Source organism: Otolemur garnettii, unplaced genomic scaffold (genome assembly GCF_000181295.1).
Source record: "Otolemur garnettii isolate 467f Iridium unplaced genomic scaffold, OtoGar3 scaffold00047, whole genome shotgun sequence".
NCBI lineage: Eukaryota > Metazoa > Chordata > Mammalia > Primates > Galagidae > Otolemur > Otolemur garnettii.
This window is the reverse complement of record NW_003852442.1, coordinates 8,706,497-8,733,585: the sequence shown is the minus strand read 5'-3', so window position 1 is coordinate 8,733,585 and position 27,089 is coordinate 8,706,497. Positions and strand designations below refer to the sequence as shown.

Here is a 27,089-nt window from a genome sequence, read left to right as displayed (position 1 = left end):
GGGCTGGATTTGAACCCACCACCTTAGGTGTATGTGGCTGGCGCCTTAGCCACTTGAGCTATAGGCGCCGAGCCGATTCTGTCTTTAAAAACAAATAAAACATTAAATTAAAAGTATCAGCTAACCAATCTAATAATGTATTGAGGATTTTATTTAATGTGATAAAGATTGTATGCCAAAAATTTACAGCAAACATATTCAGTGGAAACTTTGTTAGGTTTGGGCCCGGTGGCTCACCCTTTTAATCCTAGCACTCTGGGAGGCTGAGGCAGGCAGATTGTCTAAGCTCAGAAGTTTGAAAGCAGCCTGAGCAAGAGTGAGACCCCATCTCTACTAAAAATAGAAACACTAGCCAGGCATTGTGGCGGGTACTATAGTCCCAGCTACTTGGGAGGCTGAGGCAAGAGGATTGCTGGAACCTAGGGGTTTGAGGTTGCTGTGAGCTATGACGCTACAGCACTCTACTCAGGGCAACAGAGTGAGACTCTGTCTCAAAAAAAAAGAAAACAAAAAGACTTTGTTAAACATAATAGTGTAGACCAACAGGTCAATAGCAGTCAATAGTGTAGACCAATTTTTTTGTAGAGAGAGTCTCACTGTGTTGCCCAGGCTGGTCTTGAACACCTGGCCTCAAGGGATTATCCTGTGTGCCAGTGTACCCAGCTTGATACTTTGAGATTTTTGTTGAGGTTAGGGAAAGAAAAATATAAGAATTAGAAAGAACCCAGTTTCTTGTACCCTCAGTGAATCTCCAACAATAAAATAAAATAAAATGAAGAGATAACACTTTTCATTTTCACTTGATATAATCAGATACAGCATAAATCTATCAGATGAAATCAGATTTCCCTATGAAATCAGTAATCAACTAGAATTAAAATAACGAACCATGAAGTTTCTGGTATTGACTTAAAAGTATGTAGAACCTTTGTCAGGGATCCAAATAAGTAAACATTCCATGTTCTTGCATGAGATCTAATATTATTGTTTTATGGTCTTACTAGAGATGAATTCTTACTGTATTGCCCAGGCTGGACTCAAACTGCTGGGTTCGAGCAATTCTCTTGCCTCAGCTTCCCAGGTAGCTGTGACTGCAGGGGACACCCCTGCTCCTGGCTCAAGATCTAATAATATAAAGATGATAATATTTTTTCACATAGATAACTTTTTTCTCAACTGTGGGTTAACAAATTATCCTAACCCTTAATAGCCTAAAACAACAATAAGCATCATCTCTCACAGTTTCTGTGAGCCAAGCAAGAATCTAGGAGCAGCTCTCCAGGCATTTGAACTTCTGAAGCTTCTCATTCGGTTGCACTTGGGTGGCTGTGGCTGCAACCATCTCAAAGGCGCTTGCACTCTTATGTCTGCTGTCTGATCTGGGAAAACTCAGGAGGTTGGGGCTGGAACTACCCGGCTCTCCCGGCATCTCTATTTCTTACGTAAGTTTTCCTTGTGATTTCTCCAGCGTGGTGACTTCAGGGTAGCTGCAGTAATTAATTGTTGACTGACTCAGGGCTCTCAAGAGAGAACCAGATAGAAGCCATATCACCTTTTGGGACTTTGCCTTGGAAGTCATAAAGCTTCACCACATTCTGTTGACTGAGGCAGGTGTGAATGAAGGTCACCCTCGATAGAAGAGGACATACCCCCATCTCTTAGGAGAGGAGGAATATTAGTATGTTAGTATCACATTATAAGAAGATCATGTGGGGCGAGGTATATATTGGTGCAACTATCTTTGGAAAATAGTCTACCGCAAGTACAGTCTCACTTGGAATTCTAATTGGATTTTTTTGAAGAACTTTTATTCTTAAATGTATTTGGGTTAAGCTAATCTTTAGAAATAAGAGAAAGGGGGACTTTTGCCTAGGTGTATTGGGTATGGTAAGCTCTCAAGCCATAGTACTAAAAGCAGTATAGTGTCTGTGTAAGAACAGGGACTAGACAAATGGAATAGAGGTAAGATCTCAGAGGAAGACTAGTACATATGGGAATTTGATATACTGCAAAAATGCACCATGAATCAATGGGAGAAGGATCTATTGCTTAATAGTGCTGGGAGAATTGACTTAGTAGAGGGAGAAACAGATTGGATCTCCAAGTAATGTCGGACACAGTGTTAGGCTCAAGAAGCGTTAAAGACCTAAATGAGAACGGTGGTACCACAAAAGCATTACTTATTCACCGCTCCTTGCCTACAAATCTGAAACCTACAAAGCTCTGAAAACCAAATTCTTTTTTTAATCCACAGGACAGCAAAACTTGAGCTGAGGTGAGGCTATTTATAGTCATTTATTTATCCTGCGTAATGTGACTATCATACGATTCACCTTTGCTTTTTTAAAACCTTTGTTATGAAAACTTTCAAATGTTCTGAAAAATTTTATAAAGGACAGTGAGCATCCATTTATCTGCTACCTGAACTTGATACTTAGAACATTTTGCTGTGTTTGTCTTGCCTATATGTGTGTATATATATTTTTCTCTTTTTTGTTGAACCATTTGAAATAAGTTGCAAACTTTATGATATCTATCTATATTGCTACACGTAGGCATTTCCTCAGAAAAAGGACATTTTCCTACAGAATCCCAATATAATGGTCCTACTTAAAAGCAACGGTGTACGCTTCAAGTCAGCCACAAGTCTAAAGAAATAAACAAAAAAAAACAGTAATTCCAGAATATCTAATACCCAGTCAGTTTTCAGCTTTTTTCATTTATCCCCCAAATGTTGTTCCTAACCCCACACGTTTATTGAATATTTAAACAGAAAAGTTAAAAACTAAGTGTAGTGGCACTTGGGGAAGCTGAGGCTATGGTGATACTACAGTGAGACCCTGTCTCAAAAACAAAAAAATAAAAATAAATAGGAGGTAATCTTTAGTAGCACTGTTGCCTTTTCAAAAAAAAAAAAAAAAGGAAGGCATCCAGGAGAGTTGCTTTGCATATAGACATGGAGGGTTTGGCTGCATCGTTTGTTTGTTTCGGGCAGTCTTTTTCCCTCTGGCCCCCGTGGCTGTCTGCTGTCAGTGTCACTCTTTGTTGCTCTCTTCTGCTTCCTGCAGCTTTGTCCCCCCAGATGTGTAGTGTGCTCCCTTAAATGATATTGTCCCTCAGGGCTTAGACTCAGATCCTTGCACATTCTCCTGGAGGCGGCTTATCTGTTCCCACGACTTTTTAACTGTAGCCCAATCCGGTTTGGGGCTTGGCACGTCCAAAACGGAACCATCTTTTTTACCCCGTCTCCTTTCCTATAACCTCTCCTGGGATTTGTATCTCCATGAATAACAGCATTTGCCCAGTTGCCCAAGCCAGAAACGCAAACATCGTTGTTAACTATTATACGTCTCCATTTATCTGACATTTAAGCTAATAATAAGTCCAATAGAATGGACCCTTTAAAGATCTTTTTAATCTACATACTTTTCTGCCAGGGCTGGGCACAAAATATAAAGGGGATGCCAAAAAAAAAAAAAAAAAAAACCCAACAACAACCAGTAATCAAGATAAATAATTGTTCAGAGTCAGGTTGACCAGATGTCCCTTCTGGATTCCAAGTCTACCAGATGGCCCATTGGGCAGCCAGCCCAGGGGCCCCAATAGCATAGGGACCTTAATGTTTTGGCAGGGCAGCAGGGCAGTCTAGTCCAGGCCTGCCTCTCCCCATTCACACCCTACTATCCTGAATCACTGCAGCAACCCCCCCAGCTGCTCTGCAGGCTTTTTGACCCCTCCCAATCCATTTGTTGCACTGTGGCCAGAGTGGTTTTTCTAAAACATAAGCCATCTCGGAACTGTTCGATAATTTTGCCCTGTTTCTGGAATGATGTACCAAGATCCTCAGTGTGTCCTGCCAAAGCCCTGTTTGGACTGATCCTTACTTATCTCATTAGCGTCCACATTTTTTTTTTGTTGTTTGTTTTTTGTTTTTGCCACTCTACCTGTTAACATTTTTAAAAAGGAAACCTATTTACTGAAGTTTTTTTTTTTTTTTTTTTTTTTTTTGAGATAGAGTTTCAAGCTGTTGCCCTGGGTGGAGTGCTGTGGCATCATAGCTCACAGCAACTTCCAACTCCTGGGCTCAAGCATTCCTCTTGCCTCAGTTTTTCTCTTTTTAGTATCTCTTTTTAGTAGAGAAGGGATCTCACTCTTGCTCTGGCTAGTCTCGAACCTGTGAGCTCAGGCAGTCCACCAGCCTCAGCCTCCCAGAGTACTAGGATTATAGGCAAGAGCCACTGCACCCAGTCTGTTTATTGAAGTTTAATCTACATACAAGGAAGTGCTTATGGTATGTCCTAAGTGTACATCCTGGTGCATTTTCACAAACTGAACTCCTCTGTGAAACTGGCACCCTAACCCACTCTCAGTTTCGGCCTCCATGGCAGGTAACTGCCTTCCTGACTCACAACAGCATAGGTTTGCTTTGCCTGCTTTTATATGTACAATCAAACAGTATGAACTCCTATGTCTGCTCCCTTCATTCATGTTATGTTTGTGAGAACCGTCCATCCTTTATGTAGAGTCGTAGACCTTTCCTCTGCTCTGCTGTGACAGTTTTCCATTGTGTGAATAAACTTTACTTAATCCATTTGTTTTTGTACTGGGGCTGCCTAACAAAATAAAACTCAGTCAACAACTGTTCATTGTGTTCATGGCTTCTGTGGTCAGGTACTGTATTTACATAGGGCACAGCAGAAGCAGCTTCGTGATATCAGGGGCCTCAGCAGAAAACTAGAAGTCTGGGCACAAGTGTGTTTTGATGGTTCATTTCCTCACTTCTCTGGCCCTCATCAGAGACCTCAGCGAGGGCTGTCACCTGCATGCTGACAGGTGGTGCCTCAGTGTGGTCTAGGCTTCCTCATAGCATGGTGGCTGGTTTCCAAGGGAGAGGGTTTTAGAGCGGTGCCTTTGTACTGCTCAGCCTCACAAGTCATGGCATTTTAGCTGCACTCTGTGGGTCAGAATAGTCCAGTCCCAAGCCCACCCAAGTTCAAGGGGAAGGGAAAACAGACTTTGGCACTTGAAGAAGAATGGCAAGGTTCTGGAAGTGTGTGTGGAACTGGAGACAATCCTGAAGCTGTTTGGGGAAAATACAGTCTATGCCCCTGTCAGCTATTGATAGGTGTCTACCTTTCTGATCTGGCCACATTAATATTCTTCCAGTTCTTTGAACCAACAATCTTCCCATCACCCCAGCCCTTTACATATGCTGTTCCTTCGACCTGAAACCCTCTCCTTTACCCTTGAGTCCTGCACCTGAGACTCCCTTGTCTGCCTGGGGGCTTTTGTTTATCTTTTAGTCTTAGGCTTCCCTTCTTATGAGACACCCTTCCTGACAGTACTGCCACCACAGCCCCTAGAACCAAAAGTTTTGATGCAGGCCCCACTTCTCATTCCATTTGGCACCTTGTCCTGTCCCTGTCAGGATGCTGATAATGAGGCTTGTTTCCATGTCCATATCCCCACCAGAGTTTAAGTTCCATGAAGGAGCTCTCTCTGCCTTGTGTGCTGTTCGGTGTCCAGCCCAGAACCTGGCACGTAGTAACCTGAGTAGTGAGCTTTTCAGCTAGTTGGGAGGCTGAGGTGAGAAGATCATGACAACCCCGGAGTTTGAGGTTGCTGTGAGCTATGATGCCACAGCACTCTACGCAGGGTGACAGAGTGAGACTCTGTCTCTTAAAAAAAAAAAAATGGTGGCTCGGCGCCTATAGTCCAACCAGCTAAGGCACCAGCCACGTACACCTAAGGTGGCGGGTTCGAATCCCCAGCCCGGACCCGCCAAACAACAATGACGGCTGCAACCTAAAAAAAATGGCCGGGCGTTGTGGCGGGCGCCTGTGGTCCCAGCTACTTGGGAGGCGGAGGCAGGAGACTCGCTAGAGCCCCGGAGTTGGAGGTTGCTATGAGCTGTAATGCCACAGCACTCTACCTGGGGGACAGCTTGAGGCTCTCTCAAAAAAAACAAAGTGACTTTTTTTTCTTACTGTTTCTCCCTTTGGACCTCCTTCCAGTGCGCAGGGCAGGGGTAACACTGTGGTTGGTCTGGGCACAGCTGCTGCCTTGGTTCATACATTGATTTGTTCACATTATTCCTTTCCCCATCCCCACCCCTCCATAGCCAGCCACGTGAATGCGTCGAGTGTGTATTCTTTTAGGGGTGTATCATGGAGTGCTGCTTTGTGTACCTATGTGAGTTTGTGTGCATTTTTGTTTATTTAGGATTTTAGTTGTGTACATATGTTTTTAACTTAAGGAAATGGCTTGGTGCTATGGACCCTTTTGGTTTTTTACTCAATACTGTTTTCAGAGCTATCCTGTTTGTGCTTTAATCCTTTGCTATGCCTGCTGCATGCTATTTCATAGTGTACATGCTCTGTGTGGCACGTGCCAATCCCACAAAGATGATCCACTACCCAGCGTGGCGCTGTGGCGAGCATCCTCGTACTGTCCTCTGATTGACCTGTGTGAAGATGCCTGTAGGACATAGACTCAGAAGTAGAGTTGCTGGATCATCTCATTTGAGGACTCAAGACATAACTGTGTCCCATTTCTCCCCATTTTCTCACCTATGCTTACAATGCCCTAGCTTGTACCTGGCTCTGAAATCTTGCAGTGAGGCCATCCAGAGAACAAAGATAAAGAATGGGATTTTATTCTCTGTGGATCGGTTGGAGGTTTGTGTTCATTCACTTTGAATTGTTCAAATTCCATGCTGTTCCTTCCACATCCGTGTATAAAATGAGCCACAACTGCTGAGGTGTGTTCCACTATTCTGGTGTCCAGGACTGTTTACAGACCTCCTGTATGGAGGCAGTGTGGTGCAGTGGCAGGAGGTGAGATGGTGGATTCGGATCAGCAGGTGTACACTTCTGGCTTCTCTGCATGTGTGCCAGCCCCATCCAGAAGCTGGGGTCACACCAGCACATAGCACAGCATCTGTCTGGTGACCATCCGTCTCTGCCTTCCCTTTGCTCCTTGCTCGTGAGAACTCACAACAAGAGTGTTGATGAGAAGAGGCACAGGGCTCCATAAGTTGGTGTCTAAAGGATATGAGGCTATTTAAATCTTTATTATCACACTGTGAAGTATTTGTGGATGGACTTCTGTCATGTCTGGAATTTACTTCAGAATAATCTGGTGTGGGGGTGGGTGGGCGGGGCAAAGATCAGATGACCATGTCATTCATTCATCATTTGACCCCAAGAATGTTTGAGACTGAAGTTGGGAGCTATTAATTACACCGAGACAACAAGCTCAAACTGGGATTGTCCCAGCAGAGCGAGACATGGACAGCACAGGGGAAAATGAGTCAGGACTGACCCTGAGCTGATCTTTGTTGAAGCTGAGTGATGAGTACCTGGGAGCTTGGGAGCTTGTTTCATTGTATTTTTTGTTTGTCTAAAAATCTACATAATAAGGGTTTGGGGGTTTTTCCTGTCATTTTTGATTTTTTTTTTTCTTTTTAAATTTCAAAATATTAAGGGGAGGTACAAATGTTTTTGTTACATGGATACCTTGTACATTGCTTAACTGGGGGGTTTGGTATCCCCATAACTCAAATAGTGTTCAAATGTACCCAAGAGGTATGTTTTCACCCCTCCCTCCTTACCTGTGCTTCTAGATTTTCCATGACCCTTTACATCTCTTTGCGCCCATATGTGCCCATCAATTAGCTCCTGACTATTAGAGAAGATACGTGGTGTTTGCTTTTCCATTCCTGAGATACTTCACGTAATATAATGGTCTCCAGTTTCATCCAAGGTGCAGCAAAAGACATTATCTTATGCCTTTTTATGACTGAATTGTACGCCATGTATACACATGCTACGTTTTCTTAATCTACTCATGAATTAAAGGGCACTTAGGTTGATTCCACATCTTAGTGGTTGTGAATTGTGCTACAATACATATTCACTTCCAGGGATTTTTTTTAATAAAATAACTTCTTTTCCTTTGGGTAAATACCCAATATTGCTGGATCGAATGGTAAGTCTACATCTGTTCTTTTTTTTTTTTTTTTGAGACAGAGACTCAAGCTGTCACCCTGGGTAGAGTGCTGTGGAATCGCAGCTCACAGTAACGTCCAACTCCTGGGCTTAAGCAATTCTCTTGCCTTAAGCTTCCCAAGTAGGTGGGCCTACAGGCACCTGCCACAGCGCCTGGCTATTTTTTTGGTTATACTTGTCATTGTTGTTTGACAGACCTGGCCTGGACTTGAACCCACCGGCTCTGGTATATGTGGCTGGCGCCTTAGCCACTTGAGCTATAGGAGCCGAGCTTCTACATCTGTTCTTTAAGGAATCTCCATACTCGTTTCCATAGAGGCTGCGCTAATTTGCAGTCCACCAAGTGTTTAGGCATCCCTTTCTCTCTGTATCTTCACCAGCATGCCTTGTTTTTTGGCTTTTTAACAATGACCATTCTTATGGGAGTAAAGTAGTATCCCATTATGGTTTTAATTTGCATTTTGCTGATTAGTGATGTCAAACATTTCTCATGTTTATTGGCTGCTTATCTATCTTTTGAAAAACTTCTGTTCATGTCTTTTGCCTACTTTTTAATGGGATTGTTTGTTTTTTCTTGCTGATTTGTCTGAGTCCTTTATAGATTATGGATTTTTTTTTTTTTTGAGTCAGAGCCTCAAGCTATCCCCCTGGGTAGAGTGCTGTGGCATCATAGCTCACAGCAACCTCCAACTCCTGGGATCAAGCGAGTCTCCTGCCTCAGCCTCCCAGGTAGCTGGGACCACAGGTGCCCACCACAACGCCCGGCTGTTTTTTTGGTTGTAGCCGTCATTGTTGTTTGGCGGGCCCAGGCTGGATTTGAACCCACCACCTTAGGTGTATGTGGCTGGCGCCTTAGCCACTTGAGCCACAGGCGCCAAGCCTAGATTATGGATTTTAGGCATTTATCCAATGAATAGTTTGTGAATATTTTTTCCCATTCAGTAGATTGTCTGTTTATTGATTATTTCCTTTGCTATGTAGAAGTTATTTAACTTAATCAAGGTTCATTTGTCTATTTTTATTTTTGCTGTATTTGTCTTTGAGATCTTAGTTATAAATTCTTTGCCTAGGCTGATGTCTAGAAGAGTTTTTCCTACATTTTCTTCTGGAATTTTTATGGTTTTGTGCCTTACATTTAACTCTTTTATCCATCTTGAATTACATTTTGTATATGGCAAGAGATGGGGGTTTTGTTTCATTCTTCTGCATGTGACTCTCCAGTTTTCTACCACCATTTATTGAATCAGGCTTTTTTTCCCCAGTGTATGTCGTCTGCTTGGTCAAAAAGCGGTTGGTTGTAGGTAGATGATTTTGTATCTTGGATTCTCTATTCTGTTACATTGGTCTGTGTCTCTACTTTTATGCCAGTACCCTGCTGTTCTGTTACTATAATCTTGTATAATTTGAAGTCTGGTGGTCTGTTGCCTCCAGATTTGCTCTTTTTGCTTAAGATTAGTTTGGCTAGCCTCGGCTCCTGTGGCTTAAGCGGCTAAGGCACCAGCCACATACACCTAAGGTGGTGGGTTCAAATCAAGCCCAGGCCCGCCAAACAACAATGACGGCTGCAACCAAAAAAATGGCTGGGCATTGTGGTGGGCACCTGTGGTCCCAGCTACCTGGGAGGCTGAGGCAAGAGACTCGTTTGAGCCCAGGAGTTGGAGGTTGCTGTGAGCTGTGATGCCACGGCACTCTACCCAGGGGCATAGCTTATTTTTTTAAGATCTATAAAACATGACATTGGTATTTTAATGGAGATGGCAATGAGTCTGTAAATCACTTTGGGGGGGACTTTGGTTTTTAAGGACATTTATCTGTCAAAGTGCAGAAATATTCAGAAGTCCCCATTGTCCAGGCTGTTGGGTCCCATGCCAGCCCATCTGGGGTCAGAAACCCAGATCACCTGTTTTAGGCTGCTCTGTTTGGTGGGCACTTCCTGGTAGGGTTGGGTGGGGAGAAAGATAAGAAGGGGTCCTGCCTTCTCCTTGCTTTTGGTAGGAGGAATGAGAAACTGGAAGCTGTCGTGGTGCAGTATGACTTGATTTAGCATGGAGGCAAGGGCTATCCTTTTTCTTTCCCCAGTGCTATCAGGGCCTGCCCAGGTGGCAACCAGAGCAGATCCTGTCATGCCTGCTACACACCACAGCCTGGTGGCAGGGGTGCCCGCAGTCTGTGCACATGACACATGATTATTATCTGCACCCCTTATCGGAAGTACGAGTTTGGCAGGAAGCAGCATGACCGCAGTGGGTTGCACACACTTCGCTGTCCTACTTAAACTCTCGCTGTGGTATGGCAGTTGCTGGAACCTTGAGTGGTGGAAGCAGCCTCTGCTGCTGGGAGTGGACTCAAACAACAGGCTGACATGTGCTTAATTTGTTACCTCTTTCTGGCTGTACAGCTGGGCCTTTTTCACACAGTTCCACGAAGTGTGATATTCGTTCATCCAACAGATATTTTCAAGAGCCTATCGTGCACCAGGTTCTGGGGATACAGCAGGAAAAGAAACAAACTCTGTCTTCAAGGAGCTTATAATGAGGGTGATAGACAGCAGGTGCAGTGGTGGTGAGTGCTAGGAAGGAAAGAAAATGTGAGGTGGTGTGGTCCGGAGTCGCGGCTGCTTTAGATGCATTGTCTATAAAGTGAGCGGAAGCAGCAGGTGTCAGGGAGAGGGGCCACAGAGCAAATGCAGCAGTGTGGGGAGTGGGCAGGTGGAGGAGGGTCATCCTTCCAGCGTGGCTGCTGAGTGTTCAAGAATTAAGAAGTTGTCGTTGGCAACCTTGGAAAGGGTGCTTTGGGGGATTGGAGTAGGTTCAGGAAGGACTGAAGGAGAGGAAGCGAAGGTGGCCTTTAGAGACAACTCTGTGCAGGCCCTTCATCTCGAGTGGGGCAGTTGCCTGAGGTGTAGGTGGAGCTGAGAGAGCCTTGTACAGAGTGGGGATAGTGCAGGTATGCTGGCTCAGTAACAAGGAGAAACGTGTTTAATGGAACTTGTTGTAAATAGCCCTGTTGTGTGCTTTGGCACGTAGCAAACGACCCTCGTGCTGAAGTGTGGTGCCCTGGGGGACCTAGTTCAGTTTTCTTCTTCCTTCTAGGTCTCCCCTGTACTGAAAGTAAATCACAAGTGTTAGGACCCTGACCGAAATACCTATTTAATCTTCTGTCTATAATCTTCCTCTTGATAGGCAAATGGTTCTGAATCCTGGGGTTATAAACCCCCATTTTGACAATCTGAATCTCTGGATTCATTCCCTAGAAAAACACACCTACCTCAGAACGTGGCATATTATTACAGGGGGCTTTTGGATTCACTGAAGTCCATTCCCGGAGTGTCCAGGTTGAGTAGCTGTTAGATACATTCAGTAGACAGCCACTTAGGGGTGTGAAAATTGTGAGAAGAATGCGAGCTCTGTGGCCTCCTCTTCTTTCTTTTTTCTCACGCGTCATCAGTTCCTGGGGGTAGAAATTAATGTTTTGCCATGTTTCCTTACTACTTAACATCCAGGATAAATATGACTGGATAGGCAGAGCAGCTAGGCTGCTTATCCTACTTGATATTGTAGCACATACCTATATAATTTTCAGTGGTTCCCCGGGAGAGGATGCCATGTGCTACGTGATTGTATTCTGTTTCTGCTCCCTCCCTCCCACCAAATTCATGTGCTGAAGCCTACTCACCAATGTGATGGAATTTGGAGGCAGGACCTTTAGGAAGTAATTGGGTTTAGATGAGGTCGTGAGGAATGAAGCCCCATGATGGGATTAATGCCCTCTAAGAAGCGGAAAGAGACACCAGAGCTCCCTCCCCACCATGTGAGTATTCAGCAAGAAGGTCTGGAAATCAGGAAGAGGGCCCTGGGTGGACCTCACATCAGCACCTGATCTTAGACTGTCAGCCTCTAGAACTGTGAGAAATAAATGTTTATTGTTTGAGCCACCCAGTGTGTAGGATTTTGTTACAGCCGCCTAAACTGGCCAAGACACCTGCTTTTGTAATCTTTAGCAGAGCCAGGGAGCCCAAGTTACTCTCCTTATTAAATTTGATCCTTGAGAATAGTCATTTCTCCTGTAACATTTGGTATTAATTTCCTATTCCTACTGCAACAAATGACCACACATTTGACACTATAGATTTATTTTCTTACATTTTTGGAGGTAAGAATCTGAAATGGTTCTCATAGGCTAAAATCAAGGCATTAGCAGGGTAGCATCCATTCTGGACGCTGTAGGGGAGAATCTTTCCTCTCTTTTTCCAGTTTCTAGAGGCCACTTGCTTTCCTTGACTCGTGGCCCCTTCAAAGCCAGCAGCACAGTGTCTTCAAATCTCTCTGCTTCCATGGAAATATCTTCTCTGACTCTTTGCCCCTCTCTTTCCCTGAAAAAGACCCTGTGATCACATTGGCCCACCTGGATAACTTCCCCATTGGAAGATTCTTCATTTATCACATCTGCAAATCCTTTTTGCCATGTGAGGTAACATTCACAGATTCTAGGAGTTAGGATGTTGATGCCTTTGGGGAGCCATCATTCTGCCTACCACACGTCCATCTAGCTACTTACACATGTTTCTATGTGAGGCCAAGTCAGTAAAAGTATTCTTGCTAACAGGTGAGATAAAGGGACTTGCCCTTGGTCATACAATTCGGGAGTGGAAGAGTCAGCACTTGAATCAAATGCTGGAGCTCTAAATCCAGAGCTGTGTTTTCCCATTCTGTTTGCTTGTTTTGTGATTCTCTTGCTCACATTTCAGTAAATGGCATTTGTCAATATTTACTTTCCTTCTGCCAGTATGCTGGGAAGTTGATTTGCTGGCTTGAAATGAGGGAATGTCAGAAAGAAAGTGAAAATAGTCTTCAAGGTGAAATCCCCAAATGAGGGAGAAATGGCCAGTTTATGCGGTTTCTCCTTTTGTGAGCGTCTGTTTGCAAGGTCCAATACAGAAACAGCTCACTGGCTTGATATCTTATCTGCCGACACGTGCTTGATTTTAGTGTTACGTCATTTCACAGATCTTTCACAGCCGGATTACTTGTTGTCATTAGATGTTTGACTTGGACTTTCTTAGCCTTGAAACTGTGATCATGGGTAGAGATTTACGAGGTGTTGCCGTGGTCCTGTTACCATGTTAGAGCCGCCTCCTCTGCTTTTCTTGCTCCCACCACTCTCCCCCTCCCATTCTTATCTCCAGATTCAAGTGATCTAAACCAGTGGCACTTTTTACATGCCTTGGTAGGGATCATTCACTATTTTTAGGGAACTTAGAATTCATGGTCCTTCTCATTCATGGTTTGTGTCTGGAGAGTCTCCCTAGGAAATTCCTTTTGAACCATTTATCAGGCTCTCATAGCTGTCTGGGGTCTCTCCATCCCTTTTTCTATAGATAGATGATAGAAAAGCAAGGACTGAGGTAGGAAGGCCATCTCTTACCCTGGGACTTCCCTTTGATGGGATTGATCACTGCACTGCTGTTAAGCTTTCAGAACAACTCCATTCTATCTCTTTTGGTTTCTTCCTCTTCAGATACAGACACAGTTGTGGCCTATATGACCGTGGTGTCCTCTGAGTGCCTGTCTCCATCTTCTTCTGTGTTGGAGGTACAGCTGAGCAGAGGATGCCCTGATGAGAAAGGGCCCGGTCTAGGTCCCAGGCAAGAAGCCAGCCTACAGTGTTGCTGTGTGCCGGGGCCCAAGCCTGAGCAGTAGTTTCTATGAAAGGAATATAACAGCTCATGTTCACCCTAGATTACATTGGGAGCCATGGAAGGAGCCTTCTAACAGACCTCTAGTGACAGGACGGCTGGGGCTGTCAGCATCAATAGATGTAAGTTACACAGTGCGTGGCAAATGGCTTTATTCCATATGAGCAGTCACTTAGACGTGAGTGTCATGTCCATTTGCTGGTGAGTCAGATACTGTGCTGATCATGATCTAGCAGTGTGTTTACACATTTTCTTTGTTGTCAGTAAAAAGTTCCTCCACCAGTGGACGATGAGATCGGCAATGCCTTTATGGATAGTCCCAAAGAGATTGTGTGTAAAACTTTCTTCCTTGTCTTTTTTCCCTTCCCTGATTGTTTTTTTCTTCTTCCAAAGACGCACACATCCTCTCTATAAAAAAAGGAAAGTTAGAGGTTGGAATTCCTAACTGTATCAATAAAAACCCTAGGAAAACAGTCTCATATGCAGGGGAGAAGCCAGCCTGCAACAGGGAGGTTCCAAGGCCAGTTGTCTTTCTCTGGGAAAGTCTTGAGGGCACCTGCTACAAGTGAAGCCCAACCTGCGTGGCTGGTGTCCTGCTGGAAGACGTGATGCTCCCATATGTTGTAATGTAGACTTTCCATAAATGCTCTTGGTGGTAACTGCCCTTTTTGCCTAGAACAGTTTTTATTCCTGAAGGTGGTCCTTGGCTATAATCCATACTGATTTTATGAGAAACAGGCTGGGGAATTCAGCCCACTCTTAGAAGTGTTCTCTGGCATTACCTGCACACTGGAAAGTTTAGCCAGCAGCAGTTATAGGTGTTGGGTGCAAAGGGGCATTGGTTTGTGTTATGTTGGTGATTTAAATGGAATTGAGAGAGACATATGAGAAGGAAACAACTAGATATTTCCTGGTCAGACCTGTCTGTCACCTGGCCTAGCTTATAGGTAATCCCTAAAATCTAAGAACTAGAAGACATTCTGGTTTGACCCTTAGAATACTAGACCTAAGGAAGAACTTCCTTACTGAACAGATGGTTCATCCTTTAAATGAGACATCTCCAAGATACAAGCCAGCTGTTCCACTAGAGACTTTATAGCTATGTCTTTTGAGTCATAACCAGATGTCCCTGAACTTGCCCCATTGTGGTAGCCAGGTGACAAGGAATTATAAACCAACATTCATCTTTCCTAGACAGTAGTTGGGGACTTGATTCACATGGTAAGGTTTTCAGCTTCTTGTTCCTGCTTAGGCTCTGTCCCTATGCTCCATCATTCTCTTCTAAGCAGCCCTTCCAGAGCCTCTCTGCAAGAAATGGGTGAGAGGCCAGAAGGAACAGGATAAATGAACAACCATAGCTCCTGCTCCAGCTCCTGGGGGATGCTTTTCCTGTTCTTCACGGAGCTGGCTAACTGCCCAGCAGGGTGGGTTTTGATGTCCCCAGACCCACCTCCATGTGCACACTGTGTAGGGCTTTCTGTTGGTTCCCAGCTGTACATATCTCCGCTGAGCCAGTTGTGGTCTACAGTAAGTGCATAGGAAGAACTTTGTTGGGTATGTGATTGGGATTCAATCTGTATGATTTTGAGATAGCCATATATGTATTTTCATAGGTTCATTGATTTTAAGTCACATGCAATTCATAATTTAATAACTCTAAAACCAAGATATGCCATATAATCATATCTTAAAATAAAAATTGGCAAGGTTTTTTTTTACCCTCTTGGAGGTAGGTTCATAATGGTGCCTCTTACCATTGATGGCATCTTAGAGGCCACCAAATATATATGTAGGTTCAGCTCATTTTTTACTTTTTTCTTGTGAATTTCCTTGAATAAGTAGATTGACCAGCAAGCCTGGAATATGTTTGAGCTATGCAGGATGTACCTGGTAAAATGGCCACCCCACATTTCACATCGCTTTAGAGTGCCAAGAACACTCACCCATCTACCTTTCTTTGAGCTATAAAACAGTTCTGGATGGTAGGCAGGGCACTGCTCAAATATTAGTGTAAGTGGCTTGTATAAAACCGCCTGGCTAGCAACTGGGAAAGCCTGTTTTTTCTGACACCTAGTATGATTTTCTGATGCCTCGTCCGATTGATTCTCTTTCCTACATTCCAGTTGATACAGAATCAAGAAACAGCAAAAGTATGTTGGGAGTGGAATATACCATGCATAAAGAGTGGAGATTACTACTTAGATCTTTGTAGAAGGTAAAAATTGGGACTCCTACCACCCAACAGAAGAAAATAGCTAGGCACAGGCTTCCAGATTATCAATATGAAATACAGACATTGAAAATAAAATATGTAGATTGCCGTTGATAAAAGGAAGTGTGTAGATATAAAGAGCAAAATATGACTATCGGGCAGAGCATTCTGGGGAGATAGTGGCTAGGACACATGCCCCATCTCCTTAGCTCCCAGTGCCAGCCATTTATTTCTTTGAGCCAAGCCAGAAGCGCTTGGCGGGGAGTGGGCATTGTTAGGCCCATAGGAACTTAGAAAGGCTGAGGTCCAGGGAACAAGCTAAGGGAAGTTAGGAAGAGATACAGAACCTGGACGATAGAACCAAGACAATTCACATACAAGCAGTAGGTGTATTAGAAGGAGAGAAAGGCAGTGGAAGGATGTATCAGTCAGGACTGGCTAGAACCAGGTTACAGTGCTGTCAGAAAAAGTCCCACAAGCTCAGTAGCTCAACTCAATACATGAACCCCATGCCACAGCAGGCAGTGCAACTCAAGAGGGAGCACTCTGCACGCTATGGTTCTTCAGGGCCCCAGGCTGACAGAGGCTTCATCTCTATGCCTGCAGCCCTGATCACTGCAGCAGTACAGGTGTGGTGAAGCATGCCTTGGTTCTTAACATCCATCTAGATGTTGGCCCATTACTTCTCCTCACATTTCATTGGCCAAAGCAAATCACAGACCTACCCTTGACTTCAAAGAGAACTGGCATGGGCAGTTGTTCTATGTACACGGAAGGAGGAACGTTAGGAATATTTGGTGAACATAATGATGACTTACTGCTAGAGGAAATGATGAAACATAGCAATGAAAACTCCCCCAAAGAAGGAAGACTTGAGTCTACGTATTGAAAGATAAAAGTGATGAAAAAAGATACATCTAAGCATATCCTGGTACCATTTCTGAACTCTTAGGATGAAGAGAAAACTCTTGCAAGCTTTCAGGCCAAAGGAACAGATTATTTACAAAGGAAAAAGAATCACACTGGCACCAGATTTCCTATTTGCAATACCAAGAAGCTGGAAGGTGGAATTTCATCTCCAGACCACAGAGGATAAAAAGAATGCAACTCAAGAATCCTGTATCCAGGCAAGCCATGTATTCAGCTGTCAGACTTAAAGAAAGGTATTTGAGCACATACAAGGATTCAGAGAGTATGTCCCCTGCTGCCCTTGTCCTCATGGTGCCTGGATGCTCTGCCTTCACTGTTCTTGTAAATGCATCAAGGTGTCTGCTCACCTGTCGCCTCCTCCAAGGCCTTTCCTGACCACTCTGTCTAAATGAGCCCACACACCCACTCTGCTTGGCTTTTTCTTCACAACACAGCTCACTGCTTGACACTTTGTTCAATGTTTTATTATTAAAATTTCAAACAAAAAAGTTGGAAGAAGTGTAACTTATGCATCTTATTTTTTGATGCATTGCATTTTAATACAGATACCAGTGCACTTTTAAAAATTTCAGGATATATGTCATTAACTACACTTCAGTATTTGTTCCTTGGTCTTTTTTCCTCATTGAGGTGAAATTTGCACATAATGAAATCTCAGATTTTGTGTATATATGGCAATTTTTTCATTTGTTTGAGACAGAATCTCACCCTGTTGCCCTGGGTAGAGTGTCATAGCATCATAGCTCACCGCAACCTCAAACTCAGGGGCTTGAGCAATCCTCTTGGCTCAGCCTCCTGAGTAGCCAGGACTACAAGTGTGTGCGACTATACCCGACTAGTTTTCTGTTTTTAATAGAGAGAGAGTTCTTGCTCTTGTTTTGGTCAGTCTCAAACTCCTGAGCTCAAGCAGTCCACCCCCCTCCACCTCTCAGAGGCATGAGCCACTGCACCCAGCCTGAAATCTCAAATTTTATGTATATTTGGCAATTTTTGTTGTTGTTGTTGTTGTTGTTTGTTTTGTTTGAGACAAAGTCTCACTCTGTTGCCCAGGCTAGAGTGAATGGCATCAGCCTAGCTCACAGCACCCTCAAGCTCCTGGGTTTAAGTGCTCTTCCTGCCTCCAGAGTAGCTGGGACTGCAGGTGCCCATCACAACACCTAGCTAATGTTTTTTTCTACTTTTAGTACAGACAGAATCTCACTCTTGCTCAGGCTGGTCTCGAGTGCCTGACCACAAGTGACCCTCCACCTTGGGCTCTCAGAGTACTAGTATTATAGGCACAAGACACCATAACTGGCCTATATTTGCCACATTTTGACAAATGCATGCACCTATGTAACCCATGTCCTCATCATGAGGTGGATCACTCTCCTCACCTGGGAAATTTCTCTCCACCTTCTCGGTAGATCTCTGCACCCCCACCCCCTAGAGATAACCACTGCTCTGATTTTTTCCACTATAGTTTTGCCTATTCTAGAACTTTATATAATTGGAATCATAATATGTTCACTTCTGTGCCCTTCACTTGGCATGTTTTTAATATTCGTCTGTGTTGCATGTATTAGTAGTTTGCTGCATTTTATAGCTGAGTAGTGTTCCATTTTATTCTGTGACTAGACCATAGTTTATTTATCCATTCTATTAATGGACAGTTTGGCTATTTCCAGTTTTTGCTTATTGTAAATAAAGCTGCCATGAACATTCATGTAAATGTCTTTTTGTAGACATATATTTTCATTTCATTGGGGTAAATATATACATGAGAACATGCTTGGATCATAGGCTAGATACATGTGTAAGTTTGTTTTGTAAGGAAATACCGGACCTTTTCCCAAAGCAGCTGTGTCATTTTGTACTCCCTCAACAATATGTGAAAGTTCCAGTTGCTCCTTGTCTTCACCAACATTTGGTGGTATTAGTCTTTTAAATTTTTTTGTTTGGCATTTTAATAGACAGATCTATTAGCGTTCTCTAGAGAAACAGAACCAACGATGTATATGTTTATGGGTGTGTGGAAAAAGAGATTTATTATAAGGAATTGGCTCACACCATAAAAGGCAAGCTTAGAAATCCCACAATCTGCTATCTGTAAGCTAGAGACCCAGGAAAGCCAGTGGAATAGTTCCAATCCAAGTTCAAAGGCCTGAGAACTAGGAGAGTTGATGGTAAAAGTTCCAATTTAGGAGCCAGAGAAGACAGTGTCCCAGCTCAAGCAGTCAGGAAGAAAGAGGGAAATCTCCTTTCTTCTGTCTTTTTATTCTATTCAGATCCTAGAGGTATCAGATGAGGCCTACGCACATTGGGAAGGGCAATCTGCTTTACTTAGTCTACCAGTTGAAGTGCTAATCTCTTCTAGAGACACTCGCACAGCCATTCCCAGAAATAATGTTAAGTATCTGGGCACCCCATGACCCAGTCAAGTTAACACATAAGATTAACCATAACAACAGATACATTGACGTATATACACACACAGGTATGTTAAACTAGCTTTAATTGTGGGTGTGACTGTCTTCTGATGTCTGCTTTTGAGAAGTGTCTTGGCTCCTGGGGAAACAGGTGATCCCTCCCACCCGCCCAGCCCTAGCAGAACAGTAGATGGTGAGTTCATGAAAGAGGTGTAGGAAAAGGCAAAAGCCAGAACTCCCGGGCCTTTCCTCAATCCAGAATGTTCTCTAGGAGAGACTTACACCTCAGCAACTGATTAATTGTTTGTTGGTCTTCAGTTATTTCTGTGAGAGAGTGTGCGTATGTGTATCTTGAGTGTGAAGAATGTGACACCTACAGTTCAGGAATATAAAAAATCATGTTACCCCTTGATCTTCTATTTGTAATAATTCCACTTAGTAAAATTAATTCAGTTAAGTCCCATTTTTTTGGCACTAAGAACCACAGGGTGTAGTAGGGAAAGGCTGAGGCTGGAATCTAGGGACTGAACAGGATGGTCAGAGTCAGGCAGGTGCTGTCTGAGCTCCGAGGCCAAGAGGGCCCCACGTCAGCCCCTCTTCCCCGGACCTCCTGTCTGGATGGCGTGGCTTCCTGACCCTGGCTGCTGCTTTTGATTCTTCCACCTTTAGGTGATCCCAGAGACAGGCAGAACTGGGGCAGCCTTTAAAATAGCGCACCAGCATGGGGAGGGTGGTGGGGGGGGTCGGGGAGGGAAACTGGAGCAACACGCCGCCAGCACGTGGTCCTGCCCAAGAAATCAGGTCTTAAAGGAGAAGGTTGCAGTTTTGGAAAGTGAGAAGTGTATCGGTCCTTAGAGCAGGAAAACTCTAATTTATATTGCAAGGTAAATGTTGTAGTGGATCGGAAGGATGCTGAAACGCTAGCCGGTTGCCCCATCCTTCCTCACTTACTCTGTCAAATGTAAGGGCCTGGGTAAAGTCCCACAGGTCCGGTACCCTGACGTAGGAAAGTGTGTGAGGCACTTGCCCACGTGAGCATCCTGGAGTCAGTGTTGGCTAACCTAGCGGTGGGCCTACCCGGACATTGTGCATTTCCTTTTGACCTGGAGTAAGAGGTTACTGGTGGCAAGAGCAGTGCTCTCGGGAGCTCTGGTCTCTGGTGCAGCAGACAGAGGCAGAGGATCCCCCACTTAAAGAGCACTGTGGAAAGACGGGAATCAGCTGGGCTCCGGCTGATCAGACTCTCCTCAGCTCTTCTGGCTGTATAAACATTGAGCTGAGCTGATGACAAGGGAAGGAGGAGAACTCAGGTCTCCATTAGAAGTGCTCTCTCGGCAGCTCGTGATGGGGAGCGGAAGGGACCCCACAGCAGCGTTCACTTGGTAGGACCCACCCAGTGCAGAGTTGGGTCGTTACAGACACATTCCCCTCAGTGCTCAGTCATTTGATCTGTTCCTTCCTCTTTTGAAGAGATTGCCAGAAAAAGACAAGGAACCAGGTTAAGTTCACTGCCTCTGCTTAGTCTGGTGGGAAGAGGTGATGGCTAAAGGTGAGCTGGCGTCAGACTTGGCCAGCAAGCCTGAGCTAGTCGGTATCTCCCTTCACTCTGTCCTGGCAAATGTGGCAGACACAACCCGTGCAGGGCATGGACCAGCTCGGAGGCGGCTGCTGCTCCCTCGGCCCTGTGGGGATGGGCCAAGTCTAGTCGTCTAGTCTCACAAGCAGTCAGGGAGTGTCCCAAAGACTTCACCTGCCCTTTCTCTCACTCACTCTTCCCAAGTGCTAATGAAAGTCTCTTTAGGAAATTGGACAAAATCACATGTAATGGGCAACTTTGCTGGCCTTTGGTTTATCTTTGTTTGCAGGGCTGATTTTATTTGGTGTGAATTTTTTTCCAAAATGGAATCAAAATTTCCTGGATACTTTAACCTTCAGGTAGCTCTTAAATACCACATCATTTATCATTCCAGAGGGCTCTTGATGCTGAATCATGACTGGACAATTATAAGAAAAGATCGGGGGCAATAGAGTGGTAGGACTTGTCTGGATCATTGGATGACCTTTCAAGACAGAATATGGGGACGCTGGTCTTTTTTCCCCTTAGCTCTTTTCTGTGTTTTTTTGTCCCTCTTACCTTTTGCCCTTTATTTTCTGTCTAAAAGTTAATTTCAAACTCAGCATCTTAACAACCAGTGCTGAAGGCTCAGGGCCAAGTGGAAAGCAGAATTCTTATCTTCCGTGTTAGCAGAATTCTCAGAAGAAAACTGTCCATTGTTTCAGATTATCCAGAACCATGGGCATTTACAGGGAAATTGCTGGAACAGTGTGGACTCATTCAGAAATTAGTATTTGGGGATTCAAATTGATGTTCAGTGTATTTGTGTTCTTTTTGCCACCTAACTCCTCCTCTTGTGCTGGTCAGCGGGCGAGCAAGGGCGCCGACATACCGTGCAGACTCCGTGGGTGTTGGGCACCCGCTCTGGCTCTTCCTGGCCACATTAGCCTTGAATGAGTTATCTTCTGGGCCTTGATGTCTTCGTCTGTCACATGGAGTTAATGACAGTACCTACCTTCTGTTTATGTGACAGTAAATGAGAGCACACGTCAGGAAAGCACAGTGGCTGTCCCCAGTAATGACTCAACAAATGCAAGCTATTATTTACCAGCAGGCAGGAGGAGGTGGTAGAGGTTAAACAGAGACTGTTGTTCCCACCGTGTAGTAGGGAACATGCCGGTAGTGGTGTTCTGTGCTCTAGAAGCTCGAAGGAAACAGAAAGGGTATCCAGCAGCGAAGGGCAGAAATGTGGTGGCCGCTGGCCACTGCACAGCGGAAAGCAGACCTGTACCGAGGCTCCTGCTGGGCCATTACCTGAGTGCTCAGTTACCCTAAATTCTTCCCCTCACCTTCCTCTGCTTTCCTTCTCGTTAAGCGCTACGAAGAGTGACGATGACGATGATCCTGCATTTGATTTGCTGCTTTTCGGCACACTTTCCTTTTTCTTTTTTTTTTTTTTTTTGAGACAGAGCCTCAAGCTGTCCCCCTGGGTAGAGTGCTGTGGCATTACAGCTCACAGCAACCTCCAACTCCTGGGCTCAAGGGAGTCTCCTGTCTCAGCCTCCCAAGTAGCTGGGACCACAGGCGCCTGCCACAACGCCCGGCTATTTTTTGGTTGCAGCTGTCATTGTTGTTTGGCGGTCCGGGCTGGGGATTCGAACCCGCCACCTTAGGTGTACGTGGCTGGCGCCTTAGCCGGTTGAGCTATAGGCGCCGAGCCACACTTTCCTTTTTCTTAGCTCATTTAATCCATGCAGGAGTGAGGTAAAATCCCGCATTTCTTCAGATGAGGACACTAAGGTCCAAGGTAGGGGTAGATTACTTGCCATGGTCCTGAAGCTCAGCACGTCCAGGCCATCTTGCCGTTTCCCACTCATATAACAGACCCTGAGGTAGATGCTGCCGGAGGTAATTTCCCAGCTCACCTCGTTGTTGAAACTCCGTGGTCCCCTCTTCCTTCCCCGAGGGAAAGAACTTTAGGCTGGGAAGTTAGAAATCTGAGGCTGGTCTCTGTGTATGACTTAAAGACCTCACTGGGGCCTGTTCCCACATCCGTATGAGGGGATTGCTCTAAGTGTGAGTCTCACCCTTTTTTTCTAGGACATAGACGTCCAGTGACATTCCCTTGTAGACCTTCTCGTTGGGCGGCCTACTTTCCCAACACCTTAGCGATAACTTGCCCCCTGCTCCTACACTAAAGGAATCATGTTGGAATATAGGGAAGTAAATGATGCTATTATAAGGATAACCTTGAATCTGTTCTGAATTATCAGAAAAGTACATGCTTGTGAGGTGCAAGGTTTCTCATTAGTCACAGATCCCTTTAACACTTCACAGTGAAAGTGCCGGGGACTGGTGGTGGAGGCCTGTTGTGGGGCACCTTCGTCCCTGCCTGCCGCAGCCTCGGCCTGCAGACAGGTGCCCGCTTACCAAGTTTAAAGTGCAGGTGTCCTATAGTCATTTAAAGGGCTGCAAAACCTTGGTCTTTGGAGTTTAAGGGAAAAAAGCAGAGGGACTTAGGTTAGCCATAAAAAGCATCTTCATTCTGTGAGATTCACATTCATTCCTCACCTCTCCATCAAGTGTGTGACACGGGGTCCACGTATTTCCAGTAACCCAGTAAGCTGGGTTATCTGATTATTGCTAGATAACTGAAATTCCCAGTTTCTTTTAAGGCTTCTGGTTTTGTAACCACCCAGAGGTCAGAAATAACAGCCTTTTATATTAAAGCATAGCCAGAGATGTTGAGTTGGTAGCGTTTCTAAGACATTTTAGCTGAGACACTTAGATGCTACATGTAAGAAATCTGTGAGGAGGGGGGAGGTCAGGTTATGAGCCCTGTGCCATGAAGTCAAGTGTCCACTTTGTCCATAGTTAACCAGACCCTGAGTTTTCTGTCTGGTCCTACTGTTCAGAGCATTGTCACTGAGAAAGAGAGGATTTGAGGAAGACTTGAAGCCAAGTGCTTGTGCCAGCTTGCTGCCTGTCGCTCAGGACCACCCGGCTGCCAGAGTTACAGCTTTCCATACAGAGTTAGCGAGGTCCTCCCCCCACCCCATGAAGGTCACCAGGAAAGGTGTGAACTCCTCCATCCTGAACAGCTAACAGTCAACTTGAGCGTTCAGTCTTTATCTGTTTCATAAGAAATGCTGATAGTTATTACCAGCATCAGATAAAACCGTATATGGAAAACTTTGACTCAAAATTTATAGTAGAGTCAAATCTTTACAACAGTATAGTTGACCCTTAAACATCTCAGGGGTTAAGGCTGCCAGCCTCCACATAGTCAACAATTCACATATAACTTTTGACTCTCCCAAAACTTAACTAATAGCCCGCTGGTTACCGGAAGCCTTACCAATAATAACATTCACAACTGATTAACATTAACAGTTGAAAAGCACATTTTCTATGTTATATGTATTATATATTGTATTCGTACAATAAAGTAAGCTAGAGAAAAGGAAATGTTAGTAAAGCCAGGCACAGTGGGCTCATCCCTATAACCCCAGTGGTTTGGGAGGCTGAAGTGGGAGGATCACTTGAGGTCAGGAGTTCAAGACCAACCTGGGCAACGTAGACCTTGCCATCTACAAAAACATTAAACAATTATTCAGGCACAGTGACACATGCCTATCTATAGTCCCAGCTACTCAGGGGTTCAAGGCTGCAGTGAGCTGTGATCAGGCTACTGCACCCTAGCCTGGGAGACAGAGTGAGACCTTTTCTCTTTTAAAAGAAGACAGAAGGGGGCAGGGAAGACAAGAAAATCGTGAGAAAATATATCTACTATTCATTAAGTGGAAGTGGCTCGTCATAGAGGTCTTCCTTCATCTTTGTCGCCTTCACACTGAGGAGGCTCAGAAGGAAAAGAGGGCTGCTCTGGCTGTCTCAGTGGTGGCAGAGGCAGAGGGAAATGCCACAGACATATGTAGACTGTGAAGTTCTACCCTGTGTTGCTGAAGGGTCAGCTGCAGTTAGATGTGCTGTATTCAAAGGCCAGGCTGGGCAGGTAGGAATCATAGTCATAAACTGTGAAGTTCTACCCTGTGTTGTTGAAGGCTTAGCTGCAGTTAGATGTGCTGTATTAGAAGGCCAGGCTGGGCAGGTAGGAATCATAGTCACCAGAGGGACTAGTTATGATATGTACAGTTTGATGAATGAATGAGATTTCAATGGCAGGGGATCTTCTTCAGTAGAATTTACATGGAGAAGTTTTGATCTGTTTTCAAAATGATTTCAATGAAAGTAAAATGGAAAAAAAATTGAAAAATTGTTCGTCTGTGTGTTGTATGAAAAAATAGATGAAGGAATTAGGTTGCTTAGTGGAGTTCAACTCAGAAGATTCTCAACTAGCATTCCCCAGTATGGATCCAATTCTGTATCAATTGAAACTCTGGGTTTATGAGCAGTCTGCACTTCTTTGGTAATAAAATGGTAGGATCTGTCTTGGCGCCCGTAGCTCAGCAATTAGGGTGCTGGCCACATGTACCGGGACTGGTGGGTTCGAACCAACCCAAGCCTGCTAAACAAACAAACAAAAAAATAGCCAGGCATTGTAACAGGCACCTGTAGTCCCAGCTGCAAGGGAGGCTGAGGCAAGAGAATGGCTTGAGCTCCAAAGTTTGAGGTTGCTGTGAGCTATGATGCCACAGCACTCTACTGAGGGCAACATAAGTGAGACTCTATCTCAAAATAAATAAATAAATAAAATGGCAGGATCATAATACCCTGTATTCCCCTGGCACCATGAAATAATTGTTATTTTGGGTGGCATTTGACGGGGCTTGTATAGCATTTGGGAGCGCTAAGGAGGGCCACTCCACAGCTCACAAACTTCTCAAAAGACAGCTGCCTTGGCCACAAGGGAGGCAGAGTGGACTCTGGGGTGAGGGAGGCAGGTGTTGGTGACTGCGGGAATTCCTCCTGCAATGGCCCAGCCATGTGGTTTAAAGGCTGTGTGGCAGAACGATGTTATACTATTAGTCAAAGGCTGACCCTGCAGGTGTCTTGATTCGGTGCTTCCCTATCCCCATTGTCCACTAGACTCACTGGAGAAAAAGTCTGAAAGAAAGTAAAGCTCGTGCTTGCTTCGGCAGCACATATACTAAAATTGGAATGATACAGAGAAGATTAGCATGGCTCCTGCGCATGGATGACACGCAAATTTGTGAAGCGTTCCATATTTTTAAATGAAAGAAAAAAAAAAAGAAAGTAAAGCTCAAGTCAGGTGTCATGACCTCTTTTAAATGTCAACAAGGGCTATGGGGCAGAGAGAGGGCCCTAATAAGAGCTGGGAGTTGAAGGCTACGTGGTAAAAAGGCATAATCTCAAGTGACTTAATGAAGGAGGCTCAGGTCTAGATTCTGCCCAGATTGTCATCCTCCACCTTGACTCTGACCCCACATGGCTGTAGTCAGTGTCCACGTGTGTTGTGAATGTGCTGGATTTCGAGAAAACATGTCTTCCTGTTCTCCTCTCTTTCAGGTTTCAAGTGCCCCATTTGCTCCAAGTCCGTGGCTTCTGATGAGATGGAAATGCACTTTATAATGTGTCTGAGCAAACCTCGCCTCTCCTACAACGGTAAGGACTTGACCTGCTCAGATGTCCCCCTGAGCATCTGCTGGGGGAGCCTCCAGTCGAGGGTGGCTCTGTACAGTGAGTGTTTTCACCCTGGCTCCAGCAGAAATGCCTGAGCAGTGATGAGGAACTGGACTGTTTCAGGAAGCCTCAGTGCTCAAGTCAGAGAGGAAGAGGAGCGGGACAAGGAAGGAGGGCCCCAGGGGTCAGGTCCTCAGCCCGGGAGCCTCTCGGTTGCCCTTAGTCCCCTCCCCTTCTACACCCTTGTTCCATGGACTTGGGATGGGGAGATACAGCTGGTGGTTCACCTGTCATCCTTGTAGTGGGTGGCAGTGGACTCTCTCCAACAGAGGAGCCATAGACCCTACCGTCTCTTCTCAAGGAAGGGAATCCGTGTGCTGGTGACATGCACAGATCACTGGGAGGTCTGGCCATTCCCTTGTCACTTTTAAATTCAGGCAGACACCTGAGAAAGCCTTGGGACTGTCCACGAAAGAGAGCTTGAGGGAGTGAATACAATACCCAAATACTTTTTAGATAATTTTTTTTTTTTTTGAGACAGAGTCTCAAGCTGTCACCCTCATGGTGACATGAGTGCCATGGTGTCACAGCTCCCAGAAACCTCAAACTCTTGGGCTTAAGTGATTCTCTTGCCTCAGCCTTCTGAGTAGCTGGGACTATAGGCGCCTGCCACAATGCC

At 44.8% G+C, this 27,089-nt stretch overlaps 1 protein-coding gene and 1 non-coding gene across 2 annotated transcripts in view; both read left to right on the top strand.

Moving 5' to 3' along the window:
• The window catches only part of ZNRF1 (zinc and ring finger 1), a 105,618-nt gene that overhangs the window by 64,739 nt on the left and 13,790 nt on the right, over positions 1–27,089 (top strand). Inside the window, exon 2 of the mRNA XM_003791327.3 lies at positions 26,297–26,392. Within this exon, the coding sequence (XP_003791375.1) occupies positions 26,297–26,392 (96 nt within the window). The remainder of the gene's footprint in view (positions 1–26,296; positions 26,393–27,089) is intronic.
• LOC111725801 lies at positions 25,893–25,999 on the top strand. Its single transcript, XR_002773774.1, has one exon. It is a non-coding gene; the product is annotated as a U6 spliceosomal RNA (small nuclear RNA).